Source organism: Populus trichocarpa, chromosome 8 (genome assembly GCF_000002775.5).
Source record: "Populus trichocarpa isolate Nisqually-1 chromosome 8, P.trichocarpa_v4.1, whole genome shotgun sequence".
In the NCBI taxonomy this organism is placed as follows: Eukaryota; Viridiplantae; Streptophyta; class Magnoliopsida; order Malpighiales; family Salicaceae; genus Populus; species Populus trichocarpa.
In genome coordinates this window covers 10,890,945-10,903,855 of record NC_037292.2, presented here as the reverse complement: position 1 = coordinate 10,903,855, position 12,911 = coordinate 10,890,945, and the positions used below count along the sequence as shown (strand labels likewise).

General features: G+C 36.6%; 1 protein-coding gene across 4 annotated transcripts; it reads left to right on the top strand.

The window, feature by feature from the left end:
• Window positions 1-731: 731 nt before the first annotated feature.
• On the top strand, window positions 732-11,350 carry LOC7467512 (protein argonaute 10). 4 transcript variants are annotated; one of them, XM_024607250.2, is made up of 22 exons: window positions 732-1,830; window positions 2,891-3,569; window positions 4,009-4,217; window positions 4,688-4,837; window positions 4,944-5,077; window positions 5,224-5,333; window positions 5,428-5,534; window positions 5,730-5,868; window positions 5,955-6,071; window positions 6,516-6,623; window positions 6,719-6,790; window positions 7,119-7,241; window positions 7,330-7,489; window positions 7,630-7,751; window positions 8,051-8,188; window positions 8,279-8,421; window positions 8,525-8,587; window positions 8,949-9,012; window positions 9,091-9,226; window positions 9,349-9,422; window positions 10,265-10,391; window positions 10,857-11,350. In XM_024607250.2, exons 2-22 carry the CDS (start codon window positions 3,066-3,068, stop codon window positions 11,045-11,047), a joined length of 2,991 nt encoding a protein of 996 aa, XP_024463018.1. In that variant the 5' UTR covers window positions 732-1,830; window positions 2,891-3,065; the 3' UTR covers window positions 11,048-11,350. The 4 variants fall into 4 exon arrangements, with proteins under 4 accessions (XP_024463018.1, XP_024463016.1, XP_052311474.1 ...); XM_024607248.2 differs by having other exon boundaries at window positions 732-1,834; XM_052455514.1 differs by lacking the exon at window positions 732-1,830 and adding an exon at window positions 2,022-2,134.
• Window positions 11,351-12,911: the final 1,561 nt, after the last annotated feature.

The window sequence follows — 12,911 nt, the reverse complement described above, 5'->3', positions numbered from 1 at the left end:
TTTTAATAAACATCAAGACAACAACTTATCGAATCTATTCAGATCAACTTGAGTTAACTTGTCAATCCATATACCAAGTTATAAGATCATAATAACATTACAGAAAGAAAATCAAAACAAATCACTTAAACTTCCAATAAACTTAATATTGAAAAATAAAATTTAAATAAAATTAATTAAAAATAACCCGAGTCAACTGACGTTAACCTGTCAAACTCACGATCCTAATCATGAGACCAGAATAATCCAATAAAAAACAAACTGAAACAAATTATGAATTTTAATTTTTAATATAAATTTTTTAATTATTTTGATATATTGACATAAAAAAATAAAAAAATTATGAAAAAATTATTTTAATATAATTTTAAATAAAAAAAATACCAAACCCAGACATAGAATGCACTCCCAGGCATTTTAATTTATTTTCTTTTGCTGGCAAGGATTTACGTTACTCCTAAATTGCCGACCATTGGTTGTTGCACAAGAGCGACATGCACCCCACAAGCATTTCAAACCTGGTCAACAAAGCAATAATCCCACACCAGACCACCCAATCACAACCATCCAAAATATAATGAATGGGCTTGCATCATACTTTAGTTTTATTTCCACCAAGAACATGTCTTTGGTGGGACCGTTGCCCCTCCCCAAGTCTAGGATCTCATGATGACTACTCTCCCTTATTACCATTTCTCTCCCTTTGTTTTTTATTTTTCCTGTCTTTTTGTCAAAAAATCCAAGGCCACATCAAGTACTTCCCAACCCATGAACAAACCCATGAATCCCATTATCATGACCATTTCCTCCAAACATTCGATCCTTTTGAAATCCTTTCACTGTTAACCCAGCAACACAAGAAAGCAACAAAAACCAAGCACTGCGCTTTCCTGCTCGTCAAAGCCCTCAAAATGGCGTGGGCCAAGGCAGTGAATCGAAGGAAGAGCATGATGCCCGCTAGATCATCAGGTCATCAATACAAAAGGCCAGTGGGAACCACACCAAGGTCGTGATGATGGATGGGGGCGTTGTTTGTTTATTGGGCACATAGAGAAGGGTTTTGCAAGGCATTACATAGGGACTAGAGAATAAGAGAAATTACAAAAACAAGAGAAAATTAAAAAAAGAGAAAAGAGGGAGAGAGAAAGAGTGAACATTGCATAACATATGTAGAAATCTGCAGGAATGAGGACTGCAAGTTCGAATTATTCTTCTTCTGTGGATGATTGCTTTTATATTTACTCAGTAGCTCTTTTGGACTATACGCATAACAACAATAATATTAATGTTCCTTTTTCTCTCTAGCTAGCGACCACATTTCTTCTCTTTGTTTATGTGTGTCGAATACATATTTGCTTGTTTTTGGATTTCTTTTTTAAGAAATACTCCCATGTTCAGACAATGGTACGTCCTCGAGGCTGCGCGCAATTCAGTCATCAAGAACTGAAACGAGAAGACTGAGAGGGGCTAAAAGCTGGGGTAGTCGTAATATATAAAGCAGCAAAGAGAGGGGAGGGGGCATGGCGGGGGGCCTCACTCACAAAGCCGTTTACACGTGATAAAGAAAACACCAAAAGCATACTTGCATGCGTGTATAAAAGATTCACCATCATCTCTCTAAAACGCTCTCTCTCTTGCTTGCCCTCTTTTATATCTAAAGCCAGAAGAACTTGAGCATCCATAAAAACCCATCTTTATTTCCTCTTTCCTTTCTCCTTTAACCCATCATTTCACGTTCTTTGTCTCCCTTTTTCTCTAATTTCTCTCTCTCCTGGCAACCTAAACTCTTGCGTTTTGGCTTTCTTCTTGGCTACTGCGTGTCTGATTGAAGTAGGTGCGTGTTGTATATACTAGTTTTTTTTTTTTGGAGTCGTTGTTGGTATTTATTGCTGTGACATCTTTGTCAAAGCAATAAATTTTTATTGGTACGATAGTGATTTCACTGCTCTTTTCAAAGTTTATTCCTTCTCTTTGTATATACCTCACCTCACCTCACCCTTGTTCTTTTTGTTTCCTTCCATGTGTACTCTCGTGGGTTTCAAATCTCTATTAAAAATGAAATATAATGCTCTTGTTGAGTTTTTATCTGTTTGGTCTTCTGCCTGATATTTTATTTATCAACTTTCAGTTTTGTGTAAGGAACATGCTTAAGGTTGTGATTTTGTCTACTGGGTATATCTAATCTATTTTGCTGAGCTCCTTGTACCAGTATAGTTAATTTTTCTCTTGCTCTACTCCTTTGCCTGTCCTTGTCCTCTTGATTCAAGCTCACTGGGGTTGCTAATTATAACCATCTATAACAAGATTTTGGTTATTGGTTTGGTGATGGTCAGTTTTGTCTTTGCATCTTGTATCATTTTTCGAGCTGCAGAGCTCATTTCTAGCTGCTGGTCTTATTTGGGGTTTCGTGTTTTCATTCACGCCCTTCCTTTCCTTTACACTTTAAGCATATAGATTTTAAGGGAAAAACAATTTATTTTGAGTTTCAACAAACAATCTTTACCGTATGTATGCCTGTGATATTAATGCAATGTGCACTCTCAAGTCTCATGTTTTCCCTTCTCCACTTCAACGATTCACAAGTCAGAGACAAACTGTAAAACTTGTTTTTGGGTTTTCAATTTTTTTCTACTTTTTATTTGTTTATGGGTTTATATGCTGAATCGGAGGACTGAATAGTTTGGTTTCAAGATTTGGGAAGGAATAGTAATGCTTATGACGTGCAAAAAAGTCGCGGCCTTTTATCCATACCTTCTTACTTTGCGTATACAACTATGTTGAATTGCACCGTCATCATTATTATTCCTATTTCTTTACTGTATCTGCAATGTTTTTGTTCACTTGGTTGACATGCATTCTCTCTTATTATTTTGTACCTTTTTGGTTGCAGAGGACAAGTGGGGCTTAAATCCAAGCCTGCAAGACATACAAGCGAAAGGCTAAAGATACATAAAGTATATTTGTGCCATTTGGTGAATCTTTACTGTTTTGAAGACAGAGTATCCTGGTGCTATCATATAAAGTTTCAGTGAGTGAAGGGAAGAAAGTATAAGAAAAGACCAGCAATGCCTGTAAGGCAAATGAAAGAGAGCTCGGAGCAGCACTTAGTGATAAAAACCCACATGCAGAACTCCATGAACCAACCACAAAAACACCACAAAACTGCTCAAAATGGAAAAGGACCACCACAACCACTCCAAGAAAGTTCCAACACTAAACCCCAAAACCAGGCCTCACCTCCTGCAAAGAACAGAGGGAGGAGAAGAGGCAGAGGTGGTAGAAAGTCTGATCAAGGAGATGTATGTACGAGGCCTAGTTCAAGGCCTTGTACAGTGGCACATAAACCTGTTCTGAACCCAACAGGTGATCTCCTGGCAAATGCTTCTAATGGGCATATTGAGAATAGTAAAAATGTTTGTGAAATGGAGATGGGTTTGGGGTTCCCTACCTCAAGCAAGTCTTTGAGTTTAGCTCCTAGGCCTGGTTATGGTCAAGTTGGGACTAAGTGTATTGTTAAAGCCAACCATTTCCTTGCAGAGTTACCAGACAAGGACTTGAACCAGTATGATGTAAGCTCCATTCTTTGAATGCAATGAAGGAAAGATGTTGTCTTTTGTTTCTTTTCTTTTTTCCTCCCAGTTTTTTCTTTTGAATTTGTGATATTCACCATCTGGGCCCTTAATCTGACACTGAGCCTACAGATAATTCCGCCCCCCCCCCACCCACCGTTTCCGTCTCTTGGATGGGTTCCTACAGTATTGAACATGGCTGTTAATATACGCTGCTTTGGAATATTTAAGTTTATAATTTCTTTGCTGAAGAAAATTTGTGGCCCTAAATCTGACAGCGGAAGTGTTTATACTTTTGTTTTTTCTTATCTTTTGCTGCTGCATTGCAGATGAAATTGAATAGGTTCTGCTTCTACTTCTGTTGTGTTAAATTTGGCCGTTAACTTGTTCTTTTTGCTTGTTGCCTCTTTTCATCATCTGTTCCTTCTGATGCTTGCAGGTTACCATAACTCCTGAAGTGGCATCAAGAACTATGAACAGAGATATTATGGCAGAGCTCGTGAGGCTTTACAAAGATTCTGACTTGGGAATGAGACTGCCTGCTTATGATGGCAGAAAGAGCTTGTACACGGCTGGTGAGCTTCCTTTTGCTTGGAAGGAGTTCATAATTAAGCTTATTGATGAAGAGGATGGTATCAATGGTCCCAAGTAAGTATTTGTTATCTCTGCTTTGTTTTTTCATTTCTATTTTACTTTGTTTTTCTCCACTGACTCAATTTAAGAACATGGAAAATTGAGGGTGAGAGATAAAAATTTAAGTTTGAGAAAAAGAGAAAGAAAAAAAACTTTCCTGTTTATCACATTTAAAATGTAATCTAGATGTTCCTTCTCTTTATTTGCGGATATTAAGCTTATTGATGAAGAGGATGGTATCAATGGTCCCAAGTAAGTATTTGTTATCTCTGCTTTGTTTTTTCATTTCTATTTTACTTTGTTTTTCTCCACTGACTCAATTTAAGAACATGGAAAATTGAGGGTGAGAGATAAAAATTTAAGTTTTAGAAAAAGAAAAAGAAAAAAAACTTTCCTGTTTATCACATTTAAAATGTAATCTAGATGTTCCTTCTCTTTATTTGCGGATATGAAGTAATTATTTGACCCTAATAAAAATTCTTCAGGAGAGGGAGGGAATACAAGGTGGTGATCAAGTTTGTCGCGAGGGCCAATATGTATCATTTAGGTCAATTCTTAGCTGGGAAACGTGCTGATGCCCCGCAGGAAGCTCTACAGATTCTTGACATTGTACTGAGAGAGCTATCTTCAAAGAGGTACAATTTCTAATGGAGTCCACATTTCATTTTAAATTTTGTCGCCTGTATTTTTGTAATTCTTGAATCGAGCTTCATTATTTCACGATGTCTTTTTTCTGTCAAGGTATTGCCCTGTCGGAAGATCCTTCTTTTCACCTGATATAAGAGCACCACAACGACTTGGTGATGGCTTAGAGTCCTGGTGTGGATTTTACCAGAGTATAAGGCCTACTCAAATGGGACTGTCCTTAAATATTGGTAAATTGATTACAAGAAATTGAAGTGTGTTGAATAGGAATTTTTAGTAGTTTGCATGAAGTTTTCTCAGTCCCATTTTTATGTTCATTGTGTGTGTATATATATATATATTTATTTATTTTACTTTTTAACGTGTTGTGATGTAGATATGGCCTCAGCTGCTTTCATCGAGCCTCTTCCTGTGATAGAGTTCGTTGCCCAGCTTCTAGGCAAAGATATATTATCAAGGCCATTGTCTGATTCTGATCGAGTTAAGGTACTTAACATCTAGGGGTGAAGTAGGCAATTTTTATTTATGATCTTTTGGAATTTAGTTTAACTTTAGCTGCCGTTTAAAAACATTTTAACAGATTAAGAAGGGTCTCAGAGGAGTGAAAGTTGAAGTTACTCACAGAGGGAGTGTACGAAGAAAGTACCGTGTCTCAGGATTGACATCTCAGCCTACAAGAGAACTTGTGTAAGTTTTAGTTCTCTCTAGGCCATTAAGATTTTCAATTATGAGAGAAAGTTATAGCAATTTATTAGTTATTTGAGGTGATTCAGCTAACAAATAGATAAAAAAAAAAAAACTGAAGATTCTTATTGTGCTTTATTCTAAGAACTTGTGAATTTCTTTATGCGTATTCTAACTTTCAAAGGTCTTCTGGTTTAGGTTTCCTGTTGATGATAACTCGACCATGAAGTCAGTTGTTGAATACTTCCAGGAGATGTATGGCTTTACCATTCAACATACACATCTACCTTGCCTTCAGGTTGGAAACCAGAAGAAAGCAAACTATCTACCTATGGAGGTGAGCTGAGGTCATTTTTTCTGCTCAATTCTTTGCTTTCAGATGTCTTTCTTTAACTCTTGTTGACTTGTTGGGATTCCAAATAGGCTTGCAAAATTGTGGAGGGGCAGCGTTATACAAAAAGGTTGAATGAGAGGCAAATTACTGCCCTCTTAAGAGTTACATGCCAAAGACCCAGGGATCGAGAAAATGACATTTTACAGGTATTTATGATGTTTTGGACTCCCTTCTCTTACTTGTACACTGTTTGCGTCCTTCACTAGAGAACATAGAAACGGTGCAATCTTAAAGCTTACAAGTAATATCCCATGTTATGCCATGACTGCAGTGCCACCTAATGCTTTCAGCTTTTGAATTAGATATGATGTCTTTGAGAGAAACATAAAGTACTCTCATTTTAGTTGAATAGGCACTGACATTGATGGAATAGCTGCTGTCATTTCCATGCTAAAATAATTGCGCAAAGTGTAAGTTCTACTCCTGTTCACAAAGAAGCATACGAATGTGCTAGAAATTAACATGTGCACTAGAAATTAACATGTGGTCTAGTGTCCTGTGCATTTGCATTAATGTTTTGCATGGTGTTCTAGTTTTCCTATTTTAATCCTTTTAAATTCCATACTCTGAGCATTTTGAAATACAAGCAGACAGTTCAGCATAATGCTTATGATCAAGATCCTTATGCAAAGGAATTTGGTATCAAAATCAGTGAAAAGCTAGCTTCTGTTGAGGCTCGAATTCTCCCTGCCCCTTGGGTAATATAAAGTCTTCAGTTTTTTAGTTCTTGTTTATTTATAGAAAGTTGGCATTGTCACTTGTTCATCATCTGACACGACACATGAACCTCCAGCTGAAATATCATGAAACTGGAAAAGAAAAGGATTGCCTGCCTCAAGTTGGGCAATGGAATATGATGAACAAGGTATTGCACTAGGACCTTAAACGTATGCTCTTCTTCTTCTTCTTCTGTTTTGTCATTTGTTTCTTTTTGTTTGATATGATGTTATACTCTAAGCTGAAAATGGACTTTGAATATTGGAATGCATTATGAAATTGGAGAAGTTCTGCTTTAGAGAAGATATAATTTAGAAAGGAGAGAATATTTTATCCTGTTGTGAATTAAAGTACATATTTTTTCTCCGGAAGAATTAAGAGTTTCAACAAATCTATCCTTTTCATTTTAGTCGACTCTTATTCATTTGATGCCTTCTAACAATGATCTCATGGTCTGCTGATTCCCATATGAATAGAAAATGATTAATGGAATGACTGTAAGCCGGTGGGCATGTATTAACTTCTCTAGGAGTGTGCAAGAGAGTGTTGCTCGTGGCTTTTGCAATGAACTTGCCCAAATGTGTCAAGTTTCTGGAATGGTAGTTTTTCTATAGCCCAAACTGCTTTTTAGCACTTGTTCTTCCTTTTCCTGAACAGTTATTAACTGGATAATTTGTTCGTGTTTAGGAGTTCAATTCAGAGCCTGTGATCCCTATTTACAATGCCAGGCCTGAGCATGTAGAGAAAGCTTTGAAGCATGTGTATCATGCATCCACGAACAGAACCAAAGGAAAAGAGCTAGAGCTTCTCTTAGCTATTCTACCTGACAACAATGGGTCCCTCTATGGTATGCCATTTGTGCTGAGGATTTGGTGGTTGTGATCTATCCAAGTCATCTTATGATTGTTTTTTTTTTTTTTTTTTTGGTCAAAGAGCAATGAAGATATGAGTCAGTACTAGAATTTTGTAACATGACTTCATTTTTAGGTGATCTGAAGCGAATATGTGAAACTGATCTTGGTTTAATAACTCAATGTTGTCTCTCAAAACACGTTTTCAAGATCAGTAAGCAGTACTTGGCAAACCTGTCGCTCAAGATCAATGTAAAGGTTAGATCAACTTTCTGATTTATGAAAATAGCAATATTCTACAAATGTCTGGAGCATTCTTAAAGTCATGAAGTGACTCTTATCAATTGAATATGTATAAAACTACCACCAAGTACTTGGTGAAGTTATCGAATTACTAGGGAAAGATGGAACATGTTTAGATTTTTCTCATATAGTTATAATTTTACTCTTATACTTTGCTCATTTAATTTCCGTATCGATGTCTGAAGTTTGTCCTGAACATTTAACTAAATCATTCATGGTCCTGATATTTATTTTTCTCCATGTTCTTGGTGCAGATGGGTGGTAGGAATACCGTCCTTTTAGATGCTATAAGCTGCAGAATACCATTAGTTAGCGACATACCGACAATTATTTTTGGAGCAGATGTGACTCACCCAGAGAATGGAGAGGACTCAAGCCCCTCGATTGCTGCTGTGGAATTTCTTTACCAAATTCCTTTTTCTTGAACTTGTTCTTCAAAATTATTAAGATCTGGTTGCTGATAGACGTGAGCCCTCCTGCAGGTGGTAGCTTCTCAGGACTGGCCTGAAGTAACAAAATACGCTGGATTGGTATGTGCTCAAGCTCACAGACAGGAACTCATACAGGACTTATACAAAACATGGCAAGATCCTGTTCGTGGTACTGTAAGTGGTGGCATGATCAGGTAAAGAAATTTCGCATCCCTAGGCATATTTTTTACCTGAATTCTTAATTTTGTTATCTATTTGTTAGAAATGTTGCAATTTGACTTACATTCTCCTGTGCAGAGATCTCCTGATTTCTTTCAGGAAAGCAACGGGGCAAAAGCCGCTAAGGATCATATTTTATAGGTGAGTATTGTCATCATATGCAAAAAAATTCTAATAAAATGTATGGACCATTGCATGACACTGCATGTTCCATCAGCACTTAGATTCAAACCAAGGTTGTATCCACCCTATTTGGTGCAACCACCCTACTACCACTATAATCAGTCATTCTAAAACCATGGTGGCCGAGACGATTGCACATGGTTACATGCGCACCTGCGCTTATTGTCAACTTATTTGTTTTTCAAATGCCTGAAATGCTTGCTTGTTTGCTTGCAAATCTGCCTGCGGGATCTGCTATATGAATAAATGAAAGATAAATGCATTATACTTAGACCTTCATACTTCTGATTCATAAAGTGATGGCATGTAACTTGTGCAGGGATGGTGTAAGTGAAGGGCAATTTTATCAAGTTCTGCTTTATGAGTTGGATGCAATTCGGAAGGTTAGAATTTAAATTTCAGGGTCATATTTCTTATTCAACAAAAGTGGAAACATTTCTAATTGAATAATTTCTTTACAGGCCTGCGCTTCTTTGGAGCCAAATTATCAGCCACCGGTGACTTTCATTGTTGTACAAAAACGTCACCACACAAGATTGTTTGCTAACAACCATAGGGACAGGAATAGCACAGACAAGAGTGGAAACATATTACCTGGTAAAGTTCAGAATATCCTGTTGGCTATATATGTGCTCAAAGGCGCTCTTATCTACTTACTTTTTATCTTTTCTAATAGTTTATGTTATTCAAATTCATTTCTTGATTTTTTTGTTTTTCAGGCACTGTGGTTGATTCTAAAATCTGTCATCCAACGGAATTTGACTTTTATCTCTGTAGCCATGCTGGTATTCAGGTAGAATCTCTATTTCTTAAATGTAAATCTCCTTAAGAAACTTGAATTGTTGGTTCATAAATCATAGCATATATATGTTTAGCCTATCTGCCTCACCGTTTTATGATCATGTAAATGATGAGGGAAGTTATAATAGATGAACTCTTTCAAAGAGAGGGGAAAAGGAATACAGGGCCAGTTGCTTGTATTTCTTTTCCAATCCAGGTGATTAGAGATTGAAAACTATGTTGGACAGGCTGTCATGGTCAGATGGTTCTTATTCCTAGGGATGTCTATAACTCTTCTGTTGCTCATGTGCTCTGCGCAAGTGACCAAGGTAGCAATTGGGTGATTACTCTGCTATCCTGGACAACTCAGTTTGATTGGGACTCTGAACCATGTTTGTTGGGCTTGGAATAAGCTTGGTTCATTGCCACTTGCCAATGGGTTACCTGTGTGCCAATGGAAGAGTCCTGAGTTTTTTTTTTTGTCGAACTAGATAGAAGCTTGATACCCACTCAATGGGAATGGATGAAATATTAGGTTGGATTAAATAAAATCAGATTGGTTGACAGATCAAAGACTTGTGTCAGATATAATTTCCAAGCAGAAGTGGATGCTGCCAAATTCTATTTTCCAAATTCGAGATTTAGAGCAGTGATTTGTTGATTGCTTTTTATTTGGTTCTGTTAATTCCCTACATGGTTGTGTTCTTTGCTGAGGATCTCTTGCAAATGCTGACGGTGTGCAATAAGGATGATTTATTTCTTCCATATGTTGAATATCAGTATGTTTACAAGCATGTATGCACTGGCTTGCTGTCCTCGTGATTGAAATGAACTCGTTTCTATCTGATGTGACAGGGAACAAGTAGACCAGCACACTATCATGTGTTGTGGGATGAGAACAATTTCACAGCTGATGGAATCCAGTCCTTGACAAACAATCTCTGTTACACATACGCAAGGTGCACGCGGTCTGTTTCAGTGGGTAAGTCCTGTGGACAATATATTGGTACATTGTCCATTGAGTTTAACCTCTCAAAAGTCTTTGCAAGAACTAAGAAAATCTTCGGAGACTCATTTTTTTAGTGATGTATTGAATTGTTAAATGTGGCATAAATACTTAAGAATTTTGGCTAATTGGATGCTTTTATGAACTTCTCTCTTTTGGAGACGCAACAAAAAGAACACTATGAAGTTAACCCCTTGTTATTAAGGTTCCTGGATGGTGAGTAGAACGTGAGAACGACCATGGAAATTTGATTCATGATCCCCCCCCCTCCCTAAACCCATAGATGAATAATTCGTGTAAATTTAGTCTTTTAGCTATTGTATTACACTCAATGTGACCAACAAAATATGGAAATGTGTTGAATGCCTTATTCTAAGTTTTCGATGCTGTCAGCTGTATCACAGCACATTGTTTTACAACTTGCCACTGGTTTTTGTGCAGTTCCACCCGCATACTATGCACATTTAGCTGCTTTTCGTGCTCGATTTTACACGGAGCCAGTAATGCAGGAGAATGGCTCAGCAGGCAGTGGTGCTTGCCATGGTGCTAAGGGAACGCGGACAGGAGAATCTGGTGTCCGGCCACTTCCAGCCTTGAAAGAGAATGTAAAGAGAGTAATGTTTTATTGTTAGGAGGGAATGGAAGTTGGATTCAGGAATAGGTAGTTCGAGATGCTAGAATCGAGAATTCTCATGTACATGTAACAACAAAAGAAACATGATAGCAGGATGTTTCATTCTAGCTCAGTGATTAGAACCCCCAAAAAGCCTATGGTCGGTGGTTCTCTTTAAACATGTCGAGCGTGAGAAACACCCCAAAACACAGGTGATAGCACTAGTCCTCCAAGTAGCCATAGATGATGGGAAGAATGTCAAAGTAGGCCTTGTAAAGAGATGTTCATTTATGAATTAATCATGATGTAGGAAATTTTGCCACTTTGAAGAGTGCATGTTTGTTGACTTGTGAGGTTTCATCCCAAGTGTGTGCTGTCTTAAGTTGTTGGTGAAGTTTTAAGAGATGTGTGTGTGTATGATTGCATATGCAAGTATCAGCTCTTTATCTTTCATTTCTCCAGACTGCAATGCAGACGAAAATGACAATTAGTATTGCAAAGGCTAAAAGACGAAGTTGGCTGGTGAAAAATTGAAGCCACGCCTAGGTTTCTGGGTGCTGCTGGGGTACAATGCAAAGAGTGCAGCATGGAGCACCGGAATGAGACCCAGCCAATAGCCCTCGTACCCAACAATTTCACGACAAGTAATCCGAGTAGAGAATTTGCAGCAAAAATTGACTTGGAGCAAACCCTGCTTGCTATACTGTTTCCTTGGTCTGGGTCCAATGTGTCAATTTCTCAAATGATATGTGATGATGATTTGTGTACAAACACAAGCTCAAAACACGTAGATTTGTATGTGCATGAATAGAGTAACTCTAGCTATTTATAGTCCCCTTTTCCTTTTCCTCTTTTTTTTTGGATTTTGTAAGCAAGTCTTTTTAGTTTTGAAAAATCCTGCAAGTTATTTCCTTAATAAAAGCTGACCATTAACGTTTTCTTTTAATCTCCGAACTGTATTTTTTATTTTGGTTTGTGGCTGGTGAAACTGAAAATTTTGACTAGAAAAAAAGGGTAATTCGGATAAAAAAGACAATTAAATTATAACAAAAACTAATCGAAACATCAAGGGATAAACATGTAAAAATATAGGAATTCAACATGAAGTTTTTTATTTAAAAAAACCAAAAGGATTAACTACTAATTAAATGATGGTTGTCCCTATAGAATAATCTTACCGATAGATTTTTCAAGGAATCACCTGAGAATATATATATATATATATATATGAAGTACCTTGCAAATTTAATCTCAATTCAATTCCATCCACCATATTCCCTGAACGAAGTATTGAATTATATTTGAATTAAAAATTAGACAAAAACATACTTTATAGTATGAGCATATATTTTCTTATAAATTGTATTAAGAATTTATAGTTTGATTTTTATTTTTATTTTTATCAACATTCCCCATACAATATATTAGGAGTTTATAAATTCACATAATACAGAGTTGAAAAAAGAAAAAAAACTTAATCCTAATTTAAAATAAAGGATAGTTAAGAGAAGTTAAAAATCATTATTACTTTGAGGAAGTATTTAATCGATTAAATATTTTAAGAATTTGGTTTTTGGTACAATGGTTGTGTTCATTTCTAGATTTGTATATGATGTAAAATAATATTTATAGTGTTAAAGAATCATCTCAGCGTAAAAGTTTAAGTTTGTAGATGACGTCCTAATATATGATTTATATTATTATTCAACACACCATCTCAAGTGAAAACTCTTTTAACGACTCACACTACCTTATGTATATTTTTTATTAAATAGAATAAGGGTGGTGAGATTCGAACTCATGACCGCTTAATCAACAGGGCTCTGATACCATGTCAAAGAACTATTTCAACTCAAAAACTTAAATTGTTAGATGAGGTCCTA

What these genes read in the sequence shown, in the direction of transcription:
- LOC7467512 (XM_024607250.2), top strand. Translation starts at nt 3,066, where the DNA reads ATGCCTGTAAGGCAAATGAAAGAGAGCTCGGAGCAGCACTTAGTGATA. An exon ending in GGGACTGTCCTTAAATATTG is followed by an intron (nt 5,078 to 5,223) that starts GTAAATTGATTA and finishes GTTGTGATGTAG; the next exon opens with ATATGGCCTCAGCTGCTTTC. An exon ending in AATGGAATATGATGAACAAG is followed by an intron (nt 6,791 to 7,118) that starts GTATTGCACTAG and finishes CCATATGAATAG; the next exon opens with AAAATGATTAATGGAATGAC.